Source organism: Triticum urartu, chromosome 1A (assembly GCF_056163025.1).
Source record: "Triticum urartu cultivar PI428250 chromosome 1A, HENAU_Tu73, whole genome shotgun sequence".
Lineage (NCBI taxonomy): Eukaryota > Viridiplantae > Streptophyta > Magnoliopsida > Poales > Poaceae > Triticum > Triticum urartu.
Genome location: NC_141873.1, coordinates 558,033,418 through 558,050,096, shown reverse-complemented (window position 1 = coordinate 558,050,096; position 16,679 = coordinate 558,033,418). Strand labels below are relative to the sequence as shown.

The window sequence follows — 16,679 nt, the reverse complement described above, 5'->3', positions numbered from 1 at the left end:
GACTCTCGCGAAAGCACAACCGTGCCTCTCGCAAAAGTAAAACCGTGACTCTCGCGAAAGAAAAAAAAACAGAAAATGCGTTTTTTTTTCGTTTTCAAGAGGCACGGCCGTGACTCTTGCTAAAGCACAACCATGCCTCTCGCGAAAGAAAACCATGACTTTCACGAAAGAAAAAGAAACGCGTTTTTTCGCGTAATTTTTTTTTGATCGAAAAGCTAAGAAAGACCGGGGGAAAACCAAAACGTCGAAAAAAAATCAAAAAAACCCCGTTTAAAAAACCGGAAACGCGTGCGGAAAAATAAAAAAATAAAATCCGAAGGGAGCGTCCAGAGCGCGACACGTGGCGAATGGCTGAGAGCTCCACGATCGTTGCGAGGCTCCCGAAGGAGCGCTCGTTAACTAGTTGCTCCCACGTTATGTCTCTCGTACCTTTTCTGTCCTGCCACATGCCCTCCGTATGGGCCCTAGGCCAGATTGGGCTTTCAGCCCATCTCATAAACTGGAGCAGAGCGAACAGGCCGAACAGTTTCCTCGCTCCCACAATCGATGGAGGAGCTGGTGCTCGCTTGGAGAAGCCGGAGCGTAGGATTTCGTGGAGCCGGTGGAGTACCGAACAGGCTCTTAGTCTATGAAATATGTTTATCTATTTAAGAAACATGCGACTTGCTAGTTTCAAAAAGAATAATGGGTTACACTCCTTCGAGTTGATTTGACCTCTTATAACAAAACAACGCATCCTTCTATCAGAAGAAAGCTGTACCGATCTAGTCACAAATAAACAATTTATTTTAGAAATCGCCCAATAAAAATCTATCAGCTGAAACTTTTGTAAAGCAAACATCAAAGGCTTATGTATGGCAAAGGACAAGAAACGTAAAAAAATAAAATTTAAAGAACATCATAAACATATGATGAAAAGAGAAGAGATATAATATTACAATGAAATAATAAATAAAAAAGAGAGAAGAGGGAATATTAATGAAAGGAAAACCAAACAAAGATGTTTGTTGGGTGACCCAGCAAATGGAGGGGATGCACAGAGGATATTCTTTTTTTAAAAACTCACCCAAAATTCAAAGCAAACCTCACATGCAAATGACTCAATATTGTTTTCAAATTGCAACTGATTTTTTGAACTGCAGAAAAAATAATAAACCAAAACACTTTTTCAAATTTGAAAACACAATTGTAGCTCATTGGCAGTATACATTTTTCATGCATACTGTGAATCACCAACTGATTACACAAAAGAAATTTACTGGTACATGACTCACTCTCATTTTTATTTTTGTACTGTTTATTTCCGTTTTTTAACATTATTAAAAAAGGATCAGTTTATCCTGACAGCCAAAAGTCCACTTTGCATTAGGAATCTCCTTTCATGATTGGTGCGCCAGATCTCTTCTTCAGTAATGCCATGGGATGGAGTACAAGATTATTTTTCTCTTGACTATTACAGTTTTCAATAAATAAATATTTCATAAATTGGGTTTGATAAAAATGTATTCATAATCATAAAATTTCCAGAAAATATTTCGGATGGCTGTATTGAAATATGTTTCAGCATCTATTTGAAATATGCATGGCAATAAAATTTGTCGCAACTTTTAGAAAAAAATTTGACAAATAAAAATATTCAATAGTACAAAATATTATCTAGGAACATGTTCCACTGTCTAATAACTGTGTAGACAGCAAAATATGTCCCGTGCTTGAAAAAGTTTTTGAAATAGGTGTTCAGACCACAAAACTGCACAAGGCCCATCACAAGATAGCTGCTTGTGCACAAAGGAAATCTACCACTACAGTGGGTCAGAGAGTCAGAGGCCACCATGCCAAATTATTGCAAAATAGAAAATAAAAAAAATACTATGATGCATTTCAGATAAAAGTAAAGATAGTAACAGTTGAAAGCCGGCGCAGTTAATAGCTTGCATAGTAACCATCATAATTAGTTCAGAGAATTACTAATACTGTACACATGGCAACTAACAGAATAACCTAGTTCAGATAAATACTGCTAATGCATTTCATGTCTTGCATGGTTTCCACTGAACACCACACCAACCATCATACATACCACGGTCAGATAGATAACATGTGAGCAGCTTGCAAAATAACCACTGAACAATAACATCTATAGCACGGTCAGATAGCCTGGTAGCAGCTTGCATAGAATAACAGTGCTTCAATCATGAGGGAAGAGCCATGCTGCCAGACGCATTTCATCGCCACGCTTCCAGGAAATGTCTGGATGAACAGAACGGTACCTGCCGGATCCCATGGCATAGGTGCCGTAAGAAGTGTTCTCCTCGGCATAGCCATACTCCGTACGATTTTCCTCATCATCATCCAAAAACAAGATGTGATCACCCGGGACCCCATACCGAGAGAAGGGCAATGACCTGGAGCACCTTCGCCCTAGAAACAACACCTGGTCAGCCCCCACCGTCGACACCTTGACCCATCCTGAATGCTCAAAGTCAGCCTTGAAAACCTCAAACGCGCTTGGTCCAGCAACAGCTCCACCGTCATGAGGAACCCGGCAGAAAATCGTCCTGCGTACCATCAGCATTGCCCCACAGGATTCAACCAGGTAGAGCTTCTTGCAGAGCATAGCGTTGTTGGTGAACGCAATTGAATACCATGGATCACCCTTGATGACTTGTCCAATCCGAGAAACCTGTGGATCCCCGGTGCTATGGTCCTCGCTGATGTTCACCACAAGAAGGTTCTCTTCTTTGGTGAGGGCGTAGAGCTTGCCCTGGTAGAATGACATGTCTTCAAACCCCTTGCACCGATCGTACGCGCGTACTGACCACGACAAGGCCCCTGGCTGGCACATCAGAATCTGGCTGGTGTACCCAATGCCGACCAGGGCAACAACTAGATTCGTCGAGCACAGGACTAGCTTAGTGATGTGCAGCTCGTCCGAGTCCTTGATATGCATCCATGTGAGGTAAGGGTCGGCCAGTTTTGTCCCATGCTCATACGACCATTTAGCGACTGCGTTCGGAGGCCGGAGCCGGACGCTGGAGAGAGGAGGGAGCGTCACCGTTTCCCTGGAGAAGGGGTCGACCAGGAAGCAGCCGTCGTCGCGGGGGAAGACGAGCCAGCTGCCGCAGGCGCTCTGGTACCCGGCGAAGCCGCAGCCGGGGAAGCGGAAGGGCGTGGGGTAGGGGAGGCTGTAGAAGGTGCCGTCGGGGAGCGCGATCAGCGGCAGCGGCGGGTGCAGCCGCTGCTGCTGCCTCGCGGCGGCACGCCACTGCGGGCACACCGCGGCGAAGCGGGCGCGGTCCGCATGCGCCGGGAGCAGGCTGAGCACCAGGCCGGCCAGCTCCAGCGGGATGGACGACCACGACAGCGCCGGTGGCTGCAGGTGGGGCTTCTTCTCCGCCGCCATCAATACTGCAAAACAAGCAAGCAACGGCATCAGCGAAAGCGGCGGGATTCCGACATCACGACGAGACAGAAAACACCAACGAGAATCACGGAACGGAAGCATTCCCCGGCGAGGAGGCAATGCGTCGAACATCTGGCGTGCATCGCCAGCGGAAGCGACGGGATTCGTGAGGGGGGGCCCAAATCACCGAGCGAGCAAGGGAGGAAGGAGGAAGGCCCGTGGGGAAAAGGAGGGAGGCGGGTACCGCTGCCGGAGAGGGGATCGGAGTTGCCGTGCGCGCCGGAGCTGGAGTGTGGAGTGGAGTGGAGGGGAGTGTGTGACTGCTGCGGAGTGGAGTGGAGTGGAGAGTGGAGTGTGTGGCTTCCCGAACCAACTAAAGTATCAGTCCAACTTTTTTTTTTGAGGATTTTTTTTAGGGTAAGTATCAGTCCAACGACTGTGGATGCGCAGGCCCAGGCCAAGCCAAGCCGTATGGCCCGCACGCTCAGTCACTGAATAAAAGCCCACGTCGGCATAAGAAAATGAGTTCCCGCCTTCTCCTTTTCAAAGAGGAACAATGTCGATTTCAGTTGGCACTTGGCGACTTCGAGATTGATTTCAATATATTTTCCCCAATATTTACGCAATACTGTTTGAACAAATACATGTGTGTGTGGGTGGGTGTGAAAAATAAATTGTTCAAGGAAATTCTAAAGCATGTTTCTAATATGCCCAGGGTCCATAAAAAAAGTATAAATTGTTCCAGCGAATTTTCATGTTCGTATAGGAAAAAACTGTTGAAGTGTTATGCCGTCTACGAAATATGTTTATGCATTTAAGAAACACACAAATTGTTGCTCCCTCCTTACCAAAAATTCAGACGTTTTTGCAGTTCAATTTCGGTACAGACCAATCACCAGTAAACAATTATTATTTTTGAAGCCGACCAGCCTACAACTATCACCTGAACATTTTGTGAAACAAACATGAACACCTTATGTATATGCAAAGGCCGAGAAAAATGAAAGGAGCAATTTAAAGAAGATGATAAACAAATAATGGAAAGAGAATAGACAAAAAAATAATAAACAGACTGAGAGAAGATGGAGAAAAAAAAGGCATATTAAAGGAAATATTCCGCAAATGGAGCAGGTACGCAGATGATTTTACTTTTCAAACAAAGTGTACGCAATTAGGTGCGTTCAGGATTTTCCTTTAGTCAGCCAAATTTGTTTAAATCTCACGTGCAAATGACTCAATGTTGTTTTCAAATGGATCATGCGATCCTGGAGCCAAAAAAACACTCTTCATTAAGAATCCCCTATTAGATGTTGGGTGTGTTAGATCCCTTCTTTAGCCATGCTGTGGGTTGGAAGACAAGATTAAGTTTTCATTGACTGTTATTAATGTTTTAAATAAATAAATAATTTATAGAATTTATAGACTATGGTTGATAAATTAATATTTAATATAATAATAATAAGTTTTCCAGCAAATATCTTGTACAATTGTTTTGAAATATGTTTCAAAAACCATAAAAGGACCATAAAATGTTCTTGCAGCTTTTACAAATTTTGACAATTAAAAATATTCCATACAAATAAATTATCTACAAACATGTCCCACCGTCTAATGATTGCTTTCACAGAAAAAAAATTGCTAGATACATGAAAAAGTTGCTGAAATGTGTTCAAGCCACACTAACAGCACAACTGCGCAAGGATCAGCACAACTTCAGCTAAAAACAAATCTACAGGGAGTCACACACCACCATGCCAAATCATCGCAGCATAGAAAAAAGACCACGACACCAATGATACATATAAGCAGTTATGCGTTTTAAACATCTTCCATACGCACAATAACAATCAAAGGTACCAGTTGAAGACCAATGCAGTTAACAGCTTGCACATTAACGACCATAAATTAGTTCAGAGTACCAGAATAAGACTGTAACTAACAGAGTAACCTAGTTCAGATAAAAGAGACCACCATGTCAAAGATACAGAGAAGAAGTTATGCATTTTGAGTTTTTTCGTAGGCACAGGCAACAACCACAGTACCAGTTGAAAACCGACACAGTCAACAGCTTGCATATCAACCACCACAATTACTAGTTCAGACAAGTACTAATACACGGCACTTAACAGAGTAACCTAGCTCAGATAAATTACTACTAATGCATTTCATGGCTTGCATGGGTTCCACTGAACACCACACCAACTACCATACATACCACGGTCAGATGGGTAACATGTGAGCAGCTTGCAAAAAAACCACTGAACAACAACAGCTATGGCACGGTCAGATAACCCAGAAGCAGCATGCATAGGGATAACAGTATAACACCTCCGCTTCAGTCCTGCGGGAAGAGCCATGCTGCCAGACGCATCTCATCGCCACGCTTCCAGGAAATATCTGGATGAACAGAACGGACTCTGTCAGATCTTATGTCATAGGTGCCGAAAGAAGTGTTCTCCTTGTCATAGCCATACTCCACAAGATTCTCCTCATCATCATCCAAGAAAAAGATGTGACCATCGGGGATCCCATAGTGAGACAAGGACAAAACCATGGAGCACCTTCGCCCTAGAAACATCAAACCCCCCAAAGCCGACACGTCGACCCACCGTGAATGCTCAAAGTCAGCCTCAAAAACCTCAAAGCTGCTCTCTCTGGCAACAACTTCACCGCGCACTCCAGGTGCAGGTACCTGGCACCAAACCGCCCTCCGTACCATCAGCAACGGCCCATGCCACTCCACCAGGTAGAGCTTCTTGCAGGGCATAGTGTTGTCATTGAACACAATTGGATTCCATGGCTCACCCTCGATGACTTGTCCAATCCGAGAGACCTGCGGGTCGCCGGTGCTTTGGTCCTGGCTGATGTTAACCAAAAGAAGGTTCTCGTCATTGGCAATGGCGTAGAGCTTTCCCTGGTAAAATGACATGTCTTCGAACTGCTTGCACCGATCGTAGGCGCATAGTGACCACGACAAGGCCCCTGGCTGGCACATGAGAATCTGACTGGTGTGTCCAATGCCGACTAGTGCAGCAACGAGATTTGGCGAGCATAGGATTAGCTTACTTATGTGCAGCTTCTCAGATGTATTGATATGCATCCATGTAGTGTAAGGTGCCGCATATTTCACGGTGCCCTCCTCTGACCATTTGGCGACTGCATTTGCAGGCCGAAGCCGGACGCTGGAGAGAGGAGGGAGCGTCACTGTTTCCCTAGAGAAGGGGTCGACCAAAAAGCAGCCGTCGTCACGGGGGAAGACGAGCCAGTTGCCACAGGCACTCTGATACCCAGCAAAGCCGCAGCCAGGGAAGCGGAAGGGCTTGGTATACGGTAGGCTGTAGAAGGTGTCGTCAGGCAGCGCGAGCAGTGGCAGTGGCGGGGGCAGCAGCTGCTCCCGCTTTGCGGCGGCACGCCACTGTGGGCACACCGCGGCGAAGCGGGCGCGGTCGGCGTACGTGGGGAGCAGGCGGAGCACCAGGCCGGCCAGGTCGAGCGGGATGGACGACCACGACAGCGCCGGCTGCGAGTGCGGCTTCTTCTCCGCTGCCATCGGCCCTGCAAGCGCAAAGAAACGACACCATCAGCGAGACAGCGACCACACTGACCTTTCATCGAACCCCAACCATCCATTCCAACCAAATACAGCGAGAAGAATGACTGCACGGCACGGCAGCAGCATTTGGTTGCGCAGAGGCAATGCGTCGAACACCTTGCGCGCACGGCTCGCGAATGCGGCGGGAGCTGCGACGGACGGATGGAACCCCAGACCCACACCCCGCGCGGCAAGAGACGAGGCCAGAGATCATAGGCGTCCCCTCGCCAGAGCAGGCGTCGATCTGCCGTAAGCGCCACATGGCCAGAGGCACGGCGGGCGCGCCCAAGGCCATCCCGGCTCCCAAGCCCTCCTAGCGAGCGGGAGAGGAATGCGGAAGAGGCGCGAGGATGAGGGGGAGTCGGATACCAGAGAGAGCAGCGCCGTCGCCCCGGTGCCGTAGCTGGGGTCGTCTCGCCGTCCGCGCCGCGCCGCTCCTGCTGCCGCGGCCGTCAGTGGAGTGGAGTGTGACTGGTTCTCTCTCTCTCTCTTTTTGTGAGTGGGAAGGACCGTGTGAAGTGAACCGGGTGAGCGCAGCCCAGGCCCATCCAACACGTATGGGCTGGACTGGGCCACCCGCTCGCTTAGAGCACACACTCCCATTCCTTGGGCCCAGGCACGTCGCGTCAGGTCGCTGGCGGCTGGCGCGGCGTGCGTGCGGCCGACTAACGGAGCGGAGCGGAGCGGAAGCCACAACAACCACGGCCGCGATACGATCTATCCAGCCAACGAGAAGCAGCGGCAAGGAGGGGAGGCCGAGGGAGCCCGCCGCCGACGAGGAAGAAGGCGGCCGGAGGGGAGAGGGAGAGGGAGATGGCTTACAGGGCGGAGGACGACTACGACTACCTGTTCAAGGTGGTGCTGATCGGGGACTCGGGGGTGGGCAAGTCCAACCTGCTCACCCGCTTCACCCGCAACGAGTTCAGCCTCGAGTCCAAGTCCACCATCGGCGTCGAGTTCGCCACCCGCAGCATCCACGTCGACGACAAGGTCGTCAAGGCCCAGATCTGGGACACCGCCGGCCAGGAGAGGTACCCATCCCCCCCATTCCAGTCCCCAGATCCACCCCCCCTCCCTCCCCTGTCGTTACAGCAGCCGGTGTGCCATGTGGATCTCATGACCCCTTGGATGCTTGGAAGCTGCAGAAGCATACACTGCTGTGTTCGATTGAAATGCTTCACTGGATGTTGAGATTTGATTTGGCATTGTGTCGATCCATACATAGCTTCCCATGATTGGGCGACCTGCCATGCTTCACTGAAGGTTCAGGGTATCATATTTTTAGCAATGTGCTGCTGCAACTGAAGATTGTGTAGGGCCAGGAGCTGACCCTGATATAGGCTTTACATGCAGTCCAACTGTTAGAGCATAATATGGGGTTTGGGGAACATGCTTGCTAGTTGACGAGGAAACATCTTGTAGCCATCAATTACAACTCCTGTGCTGAACAATTTGTAATCATCAATTGGGCAATGAGAGTGACTATTTTAATTGCCTGTGTTCAGTGAGAGCTGTTCAACTGTTACCTGCGCCAGCGACTGATCGTCGATTTGCGCTGCGTCCGCAGGTACCGGGCGATCACGAGCGCGTACTATCGCGGGGCGGTGGGCGCCCTGGTCGTCTACGACGTCACGAGGCACGTCACCTTCGAGAACGTCGAGAGGTGGCTGAGGGAGCTCAAGGACCACACGGATGCCAACATCGTGATCATGCTCGTGGGGAACAAGGCGGACCTGCGCCACCTCAGGGCCGTCCCGTCCGAGGACGCCAAGGCCTTCGCCGAGCGGGAGAACACCTTCTTCATGGAGACGTCCGCCCTCGAGGCGATGAACGTCGAGGACGCCTTCACCGAGGTGCTCTCCCAGATCTACCGCGTGGTGAGCAAGAAGGCCCTCGACATCGGCGACGACCCCGCCGCGCCCCCCAAGGGCAAGACCATCAACGTCGGCTCCAAGGACGACGTCTCCGCGGTGAAGAAATCCAACTGTTGTTCGTCTTAGCTCAAGATGGTGGCTTGGCATCTTATACTGTAGGGGAGGGCACTATGTTATTGCAGTCATAGTCCTCGTTTGTATTCATGCGCCATCAACCATATCCCAGTGTTCATTTTGCCATGTTTGATACATTTGATTCGTTCAGGACTACAGCTTTTGCTGGTATAGTTTAGGGATTTGAAAGTGTGAGTGGGGTTATCGTGAATTTCTTACAGGCCTTTCCTTGGATGTTTTCTACCTCTTGGATCTGTCTATTCCTGAGTCTGCTGATTTATTACACAGTTCCATTTCATTCAGGGGATTTGTCGTAAACTATTTTACTGTACCAAATATTTTGGCTGACTCCCATCATCAAACTAAAGTTAAAAGCCAAAAACCATTGCTAGATTATAGGTTAGGCAAAAGTTGGGCTTTTAGAGTTTGGTTTATAAGCCCCCAAAACATATATTTTTGTGCTTTTGGCTTATACCATCATGTAACAGTATTCAGTCAAAAGCAAAAAGCCAAAGCTAAGAGCATAAGAATAGATGCTTTTTGAGTTATAAACCTAACTCCAAAGGCCAAAGTTAAGCCTAACCAAACACCCCTACCCCGTCAAAATCAAAACCGCAGAACTAAGAAAACCATAGAGCATCCAGAAGAAAGAACCATTTGAGTTCTCACTTCTGATTTTTGGCAAAGGGAAATATATAGGTCTAATTACAATGTACAAATAGATAAAACGGGCAATAGGAAAACCATGATGAGAGAAGTTCAGGCACCATGGGGGTCTAAGAGCAGTCTAGGAAATGAAACCATTCTCTGGCTATACAGTTTTGGGGCAGGCTATGTCCACAACAAACCGAACAGGAAATTACAGGTAAATAACACAATCATCCAACATCTCTTATCTACAAGAAACTGAGCTGAATCTCAGTCACTGCTGCGGCAAATGATTTATTGACGCCGGTCACCCGCTGCTTCACTCTGCTGGCAAAGCTGTTGCCTTGCAGATGGGGCACAAGTTCTTCACCATCAGCCACTGCTTGATGCACGCCTCATGGTACTTGTGACCGCAGTCGAGGGTTCCTACAAGTTCTCTCGCCTCAAACTCCTCCTGCAAAGACACGGAACAAACACACTTTAGAAACTAGAGACGGGCATTGACAGCAAAACTGTATATCTGGTTAATCTAGCCGTTGATCGTGACAAAGGGGCGTATTGACTGTTCTAGGTAAATAAGCTGCTTCTAAAAAGGATAAGGAGTTACAATATTATTACTATGTAAATGTTGTCAGGTTAATTGTTTAGTACAGTACAAAACTTAGAGATTAAGATCCAGTGGTGTTATTAACACAAGAGATAGAATGTGTAAGGGAAAATACCTGGCATATAATGCAAGCATCCTTCTCCACAGACTGATCGGACCCGCGAGCTGCCCTGGGAACAACATACTGATGTACCCTCAGATTTTGACGGATGTACCTTTCTGGCAAACCGGTATGGACATCTCCAATCTGTTCTTGCAATGCTAGAAGGTCCTGCAGGAGAGCAGGACCGCATTTTATCAGTTACATACATGCAAACCCGCGAAAGTATCTGCGAGAAACTCACAATCCAGTGAGTTGGTCATCTGCTCCATACCTCATAGGTCATGCTGTCTATATCTAGCCCCATATCCCATTGTTCGTCAATAAGATGTATTGCATCATAAAATGTTGACATAGTCGCCATAGCAGCTTGCTGTATGGGCAGATTGATTACATCAGATAGCCATACTCAAAAGGAAATCACTCATAAAAGTAAGCCCAGTCATGTAGAAATACAGTATTAGTGAGGTACGGATGGCAAATTTTAATGTCTGTAGATACTAATAGAGGAAGTAGGCAAGCAAGACAACAGAAACATGATAATCACGTATCACAGCAATGGAAAAAAATGGTTTCATTTGTCTTGGCCAAAATTAGGGCATGCTATTCATGCAACACAGATTGCAGGGGAAAATACATATGGTAAAGGGCTCACAAAAAATGTTTAGATAATTTGATTTTCTAAAACTTGATGACAGGCATATTTTGAAGATTTCAAGTAAAATAAATGTGCAGCACTTCAGCAACCAAGGGCAATAATTGGCAATGTTTTCTTGAAAAAATATCCCAGAGATCTTTTATGACTAAATTCTTACATCAATTAATTACTCTTCGAAAATGAAATTGTGTTTCCAGCATAAGTATGAAGCATGAGTATCCTTGCAGAATCAAGGATTCAAGTCCAAATTATACATGCAAACGAGTAATACATCTTCTATGCCTCGCAAGAAACAGCAGGTAGACGCAAACAAAGTATCCAAGGAAGATAATGTTTTCCAGCATTAATTATGCAATTAGAGCTACATGCATGCTATCATTCCATGAGAAGAATGTATGGAAATGTGAATCACCTGAAGAAGTCTTAGACTCCCATTGTAAACTTGATCTGTAAAAAATGCATGAACTGGAGGTCCATTAGTATGTCCAGAACTGGAGAAAGGCAGACATGGATCCCAGGTGAACGCCCTTCGAGAAGGATTTGCACCTTGCACCATTCCAGCAGGGTTTGCACCTTGCACCATTCCAGAAGGGTTTCCACCTTGCACCATTCCAGAAGGGTGTGTGCCTTGCACCATCCCAGAAGGGTTTGCACCTTGCACCATTCCAGAAGGGTTAGCACCTTGCACTACATTGCTTTGACGCTGAGGCCCTTGCATCTGAATATGATTAAGCATAGCAGGAGTTTGCATGCTATGCATAGGAATCTGGTTGAAATGAGGTAAAGGCCCATGAAAAGTAGCAGAAGGGCCAGCTTGGTAATCTTGAAGACTACCATTTTGCATGCCCATTGTTCCTGGATGAGCAAACTGACCTGTTAAAAAAGCAAGATTTTCGATTACCTCTCCACATCTCACTCACAGAATTATATCCTATAGCCAGGCCATAACTTATAAAAGGTTACAGTTAATCTAACTAATGAAAGCTACCAAGAATATAAGCCACTAATTATCCAATGAAAACTACTGACAGCCATAAAAAGGTGCCTTGAATCATCACTTAGCAAAACAATTTCACTTTTATTAATCACGAAGGTATACTTACCTGAAGGATTGTGGACTGCATTGTTGTATGCCCAGTGTGGGACTCCATCAGCAATAACATTTGCAGGGTGTGTAGTCCATGTATTGCCCTGGGCCATGTGACCAGCTGGAAATACATAGTTACCATGACGCACCAATGCTGGGTGAGTAGCCATTGGTGATGGCCTGTTTGGTCCATCAGCAGAAGAGCCATTTGGTGCACCATGTGATTCAAATGAAGCACCCCATGTCCATTGTGCAGGATTCTGAGGCACATGAGCAGATGAACTCGAGCTTGCAAATCCATGATCAAAATGATGGCCACTCTCAGTTACAGCATTCCTCGTTTTCATGGATTGTCTGGTAGCATCACCAAAACTGCTACTGCTGCTACTCACATCCCTAGCTCCTGTGGCAACTTGATGATATGAAGGTGAGGGTGGTGGATTGCCCTGTCCAAAACTTGCATGAGGAACATATCTGTTCACAGATGGTGTTGGCATACCGGGATTGTACATAGTCGATGGGTAGACAAAACTCGGATCAACGCCTCCATATGGGTATAAATTCTGAGCATGCTGGCGCTGATTATTAATGCTCTCATAGTAACTCCGTGAATCATGGACTCCATCACTAGTAGTATTTCCTGGAACTCCAAGAGCAACTTGCACGCCCTGATTGGATAAATTACTCCCAGTGCCACCATTATTGTAATTTTCAGGCTGAGCTTGTCCTTCCTCTGATTCAAGATTATCACCCTGATGTGTCCAACACATATTTCTATGTGGCATGATGCCAACCACAATGCCCTTGCTTATGGATCAACAATGCTTTTTCATTAACTCTTCCTGCAAATCAGATTAACTAAATATGGTCAGCAGTCAGTCCAAACCCTGTAAAAGTCGACATGCAAAATGCGAGGAAAACATGTTTTCTTAAGTAGTCATGGTAGAGGACAAAAACTTCAGAGAGATATCAATTTGGCAAGAACAGGCATTCTTCAGCTGTAGATAAGGCTTAGCATCAGCAATCTTGATAAACATAATGGCGACAGAAAACTGTACACTAATTGTGGAGGATGAACAGACACAGATCTAGTGCCAGCATAAGAACATACACAAAGCATAAACTTACAACAGAGCATTAAATGAATAAAATCGGGACATATTAGTTTGACATGTTTTAATCTCATAGCATTTTGGAATAGTTTGCAGATGAATAAATTATCATCATAAAAATGGAAATGAGGTGTAAATTTCCTGCACAGACAAGGATCAACCATAACATCATTTATTGATAAAGAACAAACTTGGAACTAATAATTAAACATGATGGCAGATTTAGAACTCAATTACTCTGCTCAGGCAATACCCTTGGGTCTTGGTAATCTTCCAGACTTAAAACCTGCAGTAATAGAATCAAGATGAGAGAGAGAACAGACAGCAATTGGCAATTGAAATAGTTTACTGTCACTTAGACGACGAAGAGTAAAAACAAGAGTGTTTAGCCACCTGAAAATCAGACTGATGTGTATCATTAAGCAGTTCTACCCTGTACCGACAGCTCACTGCAAAAAGCCAAAAACAGCAGCATTAATAGCTAATTAACTACACTCGCTCGTCCAGACACATCCCCCACCCGAATAATCTGCATCCATACATCATGTTAGTTTATCAGTAACTAATCTAAAAGCCAGCACGCTGTGAAAAAAAATGCCCAGCCAAGAGCACTGCATGTATGATGCAGTCCAGTGCCCACACCACGGTTGCAGAAATCAACTCTGAACGGCATCACCCAAATCAATATCGTTGAACCCACAGGCCACTCTAGCGGCGCTGCCGTCACACAAACATCCGTTTCAACTCTGAACGGCATCACCCAAAGCATAAACACATATTCAGACAGAGACAGCAGCGCCTCCTGGCCCCGAATTACAGAAACACGGTCCAAGGATGAAATGAAAAACCTCTAGGCAATCAATCTCGTGAAATCAAGTTAACATGGCTCGAATTCCAGCAAAGATCACTGTCCAGTTCAACGAGCAGCCCACCATTTGCCCGGTTCGCGTCGAGCTGAGAGCTGCTCCCCCCCACCCCACTCGCTCTAAAAATAAACCGCCCGCGGCAACCGAATGCGTGCGGGCGGATCTAGAGGCGCGCGCAGAAATCCTAGAGCCCAGTGGGGCTTACCTAGCCACGGGTGAGAAGGAACGAATTACCTCGGAACCCGTGCCCGGGAAATCCGGGCGCGCCGGCTGACGCAGCGAGGAGGGACGGCGATTTGGAGGGGCGCGGACGAGGATGAGCAGGGAACGGCGGCGACGGCGAGAGGGCAGTGGACGGCGTTCGAGCAGAACGGGGCGGGGCGGGGCGGCAACCGGGTCGGGGCGGGTCAGGCGGAGGAGGGCGAAAGGGTACGGGAGGAAGAGGAGGAGGAAGCCATGGGGCGGCAGTTCGTTCGTATTATGGCCACTGACTCTCGGTGGACGGCGGCATTTCGCTAATTAAATAGGTGAACGAATTACCATAGGGGCAAAAACTGATGAAATGAAAGTACTAAAACAGCCCTATGTGTTTTTCCTTTCTTTTTCCTTACGCCGATCTACAGCTTCTGGTGTTTTATTTGAGAAAAAACATGTTTAGAGTTAGTAATCCGGTGGGGGGATAAGGAGGGGGGAGAGTTGATCGACGGCGGGGCATCACCGGGATCTGGACGTGAGCCCCCCCTCCCCCTCACTTGCGTCGCTCCGTTCACCCCTTGCTCCATATCGTCGCGTCGTCCCTGTCGTTGTCCCACCTCGCCGCCTCAATCGCCCCCGCCCGGAATTTCGTCCTCCTCCCCCTGACCCACCCCGTCCCACCCCAATCCGGCCTCCGCAACTGCCGCCCCGCCCCGCTCAGTTCGACCGCCGACTCCTTCCCTCTCGCCAGCACCGCTATTCCCCGCTTCTCTTCGTCGCGCCCCTCCCAACCGCCGTTCTTCCTTGCTGCCTCAGTCGACCCCCCTGGATTTTCGGGCATCGTTCCCAAGGTAACATCATTTATTCTCACCCGTGGCTAACTAAACCTCACTGTGCTCTAGAATTTCCGTGTCCGCGTCTAGATCCACCCAAGGGCATTCGGCTGCCGCGGGCGGTTATTCTTGGCGTGAGTGGGGGAGCAGCTCCCAACTCGAGGAGAACATGGCATAGGCTGCTCGTTGACCCAGACAGTGATCTTCACTAGGATTCGATGGCTAGATGAAGAAGGTGGATCTCCATTGTGAGATGGTGGGGTGGACTGGAAGGATGGGCACGGGAAGGAGGGGGTGGATCTCCATTGTGTAATGGTGGGGTGGACTAGAAGGATGGGCGCGAGAAAGAGGGGGTGGATCTCCATTGCGCGACGGTGGGTGGACTGGAAGGATGGGCGCGAGAAAGAGGGGGTGGGTGGATCTCCATTGCGCGACGGTGGGGTGGACTGGAAGGATGGGTGCGAGAAAGAGGCGTGGATCTCCATTGCGTAGCGGTGGGGTGGACCGGAAGGATGGTCATATCACAAGAGCGAGGGTGTGGATCTCCATTGCGCGAAGGTGAGGTGGACTGGAAGGATGGACATGAGAAGAAGGGGCTGGATCTCCATTGCGCGACAGTGGGGTGGACCGAAATGATGGTCATATCACAAGAACGAGGGGGTGGATCTCCATTGCGCGACGGTGAGGTGGACTGGGAGGATGGGCATGAGAAGAAAGGGGTGGATCTCCATTGCGCGATGGTGGGGTGGACTGGAAGGATGGGCGCGAGAAAGAGGGGGTGATCTCCATTGCGCGGCGGTGGGGTGGACCAGAAGGATGGTCATATCACAAGAACGAGGGGGCGGATCTCCATTGCGCGACGGTGGGGTGGATTGGAAGGATGGGCATGAGAAGAAGGGGGTGGATCTCCATTGTGCGACAATAGGGTGGATTGGAAGGATGGGCGCGAGAAGGAGGGGGTGGATCTCCATTGCGCGGCGGTGGGGTGGACTGGAAGGATGGGAGCGAGAAGGAGGGGTGGATCTCCATTGCGTGGCGGTGGGGTGGACCGGAAGGATGATCACAAGAACGAGGGGGTGGATCGCAATTGCTCGACGGTGAGGTGGACTGGAAGGATGGGCATGAGAAGAAGGGGGTGGATCTCCATTGCGCGACGGTTGGGTGGACTGAATGGGTGGGGCGAGAAGAAGGGTGGACGAAAGTCTGGAGAAGAGCAGAGGGGTGTTTGGCGGTGGGAGGTTTCGAAGAAGAAAACTGGTATAAAAAGAGGAGACATGTGTATGAAGCGTGAAAAGAGGTCAGGACCGGGCAACACTTTACTACCGCGGCACCGATCTTTTATTTACCTATTCCGTCCTGACACATTGCCGCAGGCGCACCCCTCGCGATGAATGCATTTTCTTAATTCATACCTCGACGAGGATCGGGTAATTAAATTTGAGGATACAAATGTCTTGCGTATTGGGGAAGCAATTAATTTTTATACAAAACAATTATCTTGGTGTTTTCCATTTTACGGCCCAAAAATGTTTGCATTGGCTTCGATAGATTTGAGTTATGCAAAAAAAGGAAAAGAAAATGCAATCCTTT

At 48.0% G+C, this 16,679-nt stretch overlaps 4 protein-coding genes across 7 annotated transcripts; 1 reads left to right on the top strand and 3 right to left on the bottom strand.

Moving 5' to 3' along the window:
* Nucleotides 1-1,901: 1,901 nt before the first annotated feature.
* On the bottom strand, nt 1,902-4,038 carry LOC125529102 (putative F-box protein At1g44080). 2 transcript variants are annotated; one of them, XM_048693513.2, is made up of 2 exons: nt 3,484-4,038; nt 1,902-3,408 (listed from the first exon to the last, which is right to left on the bottom strand). In XM_048693513.2, the coding sequence occupies exons 1-2, from the start codon at nt 3,533-3,535 to the stop codon at nt 2,189-2,191; spliced, it is 1,272 nt and encodes a 423-aa protein (XP_048549470.2). In that variant the 5' UTR covers nt 3,536-4,038; the 3' UTR covers nt 1,902-2,188. The 2 variants fall into 2 exon arrangements, with proteins under 2 accessions (XP_048549470.2, XP_048549472.2); XM_048693515.2 differs by having other exon boundaries at nt 3,648-4,034.
* Nucleotides 4,039-5,385: 1,347 nt separating this feature from the next.
* Nucleotides 5,386-7,487, bottom strand: LOC125529084 (putative F-box protein At3g25750). 2 transcript variants are annotated; one of them, XM_048693507.2, is made up of 2 exons: nt 7,365-7,487; nt 5,386-6,958 (listed from the first exon to the last, which is right to left on the bottom strand). In XM_048693507.2, the coding sequence occupies exon 2, from the start codon at nt 6,951-6,953 to the stop codon at nt 5,739-5,741; it is 1,215 nt and encodes a 404-aa protein (XP_048549464.2). In that variant the 5' UTR covers nt 6,954-6,958; nt 7,365-7,487; the 3' UTR covers nt 5,386-5,738. The 2 variants fall into 2 exon arrangements, with proteins under 2 accessions (XP_048549464.2, XP_048549457.2); XM_048693500.2 differs by having other exon boundaries at nt 7,113-7,483.
* A 183-nt stretch (nt 7,488-7,670) lies between these two features.
* On the top strand, nt 7,671-9,241 carry LOC125529119 (ras-related protein RABA1f). The gene is made up of 2 exons (XM_048693524.2): nt 7,671-8,026; nt 8,563-9,241. Exons 1-2 carry the CDS (start codon nt 7,809-7,811, stop codon nt 8,993-8,995), a joined length of 651 nt encoding a protein of 216 aa, XP_048549481.1. The 5' UTR covers nt 7,671-7,808; the 3' UTR covers nt 8,996-9,241.
* Nucleotides 9,242-9,615: 374 nt separating this feature from the next.
* LOC125529055 (putative E3 ubiquitin-protein ligase ZFP1) lies at nt 9,616-14,913 on the bottom strand. Of its 2 annotated transcripts, XM_087531357.1 has the most exons (9): nt 14,296-14,913; nt 13,589-13,644; nt 13,433-13,481; nt 12,100-12,925; nt 11,543-11,869; nt 11,409-11,443; nt 10,613-10,711; nt 10,354-10,509; nt 9,616-10,085 (listed from the first exon to the last, which is right to left on the bottom strand). In XM_087531357.1, the coding sequence occupies exons 4-9, from the start codon at nt 12,866-12,868 to the stop codon at nt 9,951-9,953; spliced, it is 1,521 nt and encodes a 506-aa protein (XP_087387483.1). In that variant the 5' UTR covers nt 12,869-12,925; nt 13,433-13,481; nt 13,589-13,644; nt 14,296-14,913; the 3' UTR covers nt 9,616-9,950. The 2 variants fall into 2 exon arrangements, with proteins under 2 accessions (XP_087387483.1, XP_048549428.2); XM_048693471.2 differs by having other exon boundaries at nt 11,409-11,869; nt 14,296-14,898.
* Nucleotides 14,914-16,679: the final 1,766 nt, after the last annotated feature.

Excerpts from the sequence above, each read along its gene's own strand:
- LOC125529102 (XM_048693513.2), bottom strand. The coding sequence starts at position 3,535 with ATGTTCGACGCATTGCCTCCTCGCCGGGGAATGCTTCCGTTCCGTGAT. Across the intron at positions 3,409-3,483 it reads GCTTCCGTTCCGTGATTCTC|TATTGATGGCGGCGGAGAAG; the intron begins GTTGGTGTTTTC and ends CTTGTTTTGCAG.
- LOC125529084 (XM_048693500.2), bottom strand. The coding sequence starts at position 7,290 with ATGGCCTTGGGCGCGCCCGCCGTGCCTCTGGCCATGTGGCGCTTACGG. Across the intron at positions 6,959-7,112 it reads TCGCGAGCCGTGCGCGCAAG|GGCCGATGGCAGCGGAGAAG; the intron begins GTGTTCGACGCA and ends TTGCGCTTGCAG.
- LOC125529119 (XM_048693524.2), top strand. The coding sequence starts at position 7,809 with ATGGCTTACAGGGCGGAGGACGACTACGACTACCTGTTCAAGGTGGTG. Across the intron at positions 8,027-8,562 it reads GACACCGCCGGCCAGGAGAG|GTACCGGGCGATCACGAGCG; the intron begins GTACCCATCCCC and ends CTGCGTCCGCAG.
- LOC125529055 (XM_048693471.2), bottom strand. The coding sequence starts at position 12,868 with ATGCCACATAGAAATATGTGTTGGACACATCAGGGTGATAATCTTGAA. Across the intron at positions 11,870-12,099 it reads TGCAGTCCACAATCCTTCAG|GTCAGTTTGCTCATCCAGGA; the intron begins GTAAGTATACCT and ends CTTTTTTAACAG. Across the intron at positions 10,712-11,408 it reads GGAGTCTAAGACTTCTTCAG|CAAGCTGCTATGGCGACTAT; the intron begins GTGATTCACATT and ends CTGCCCATACAG.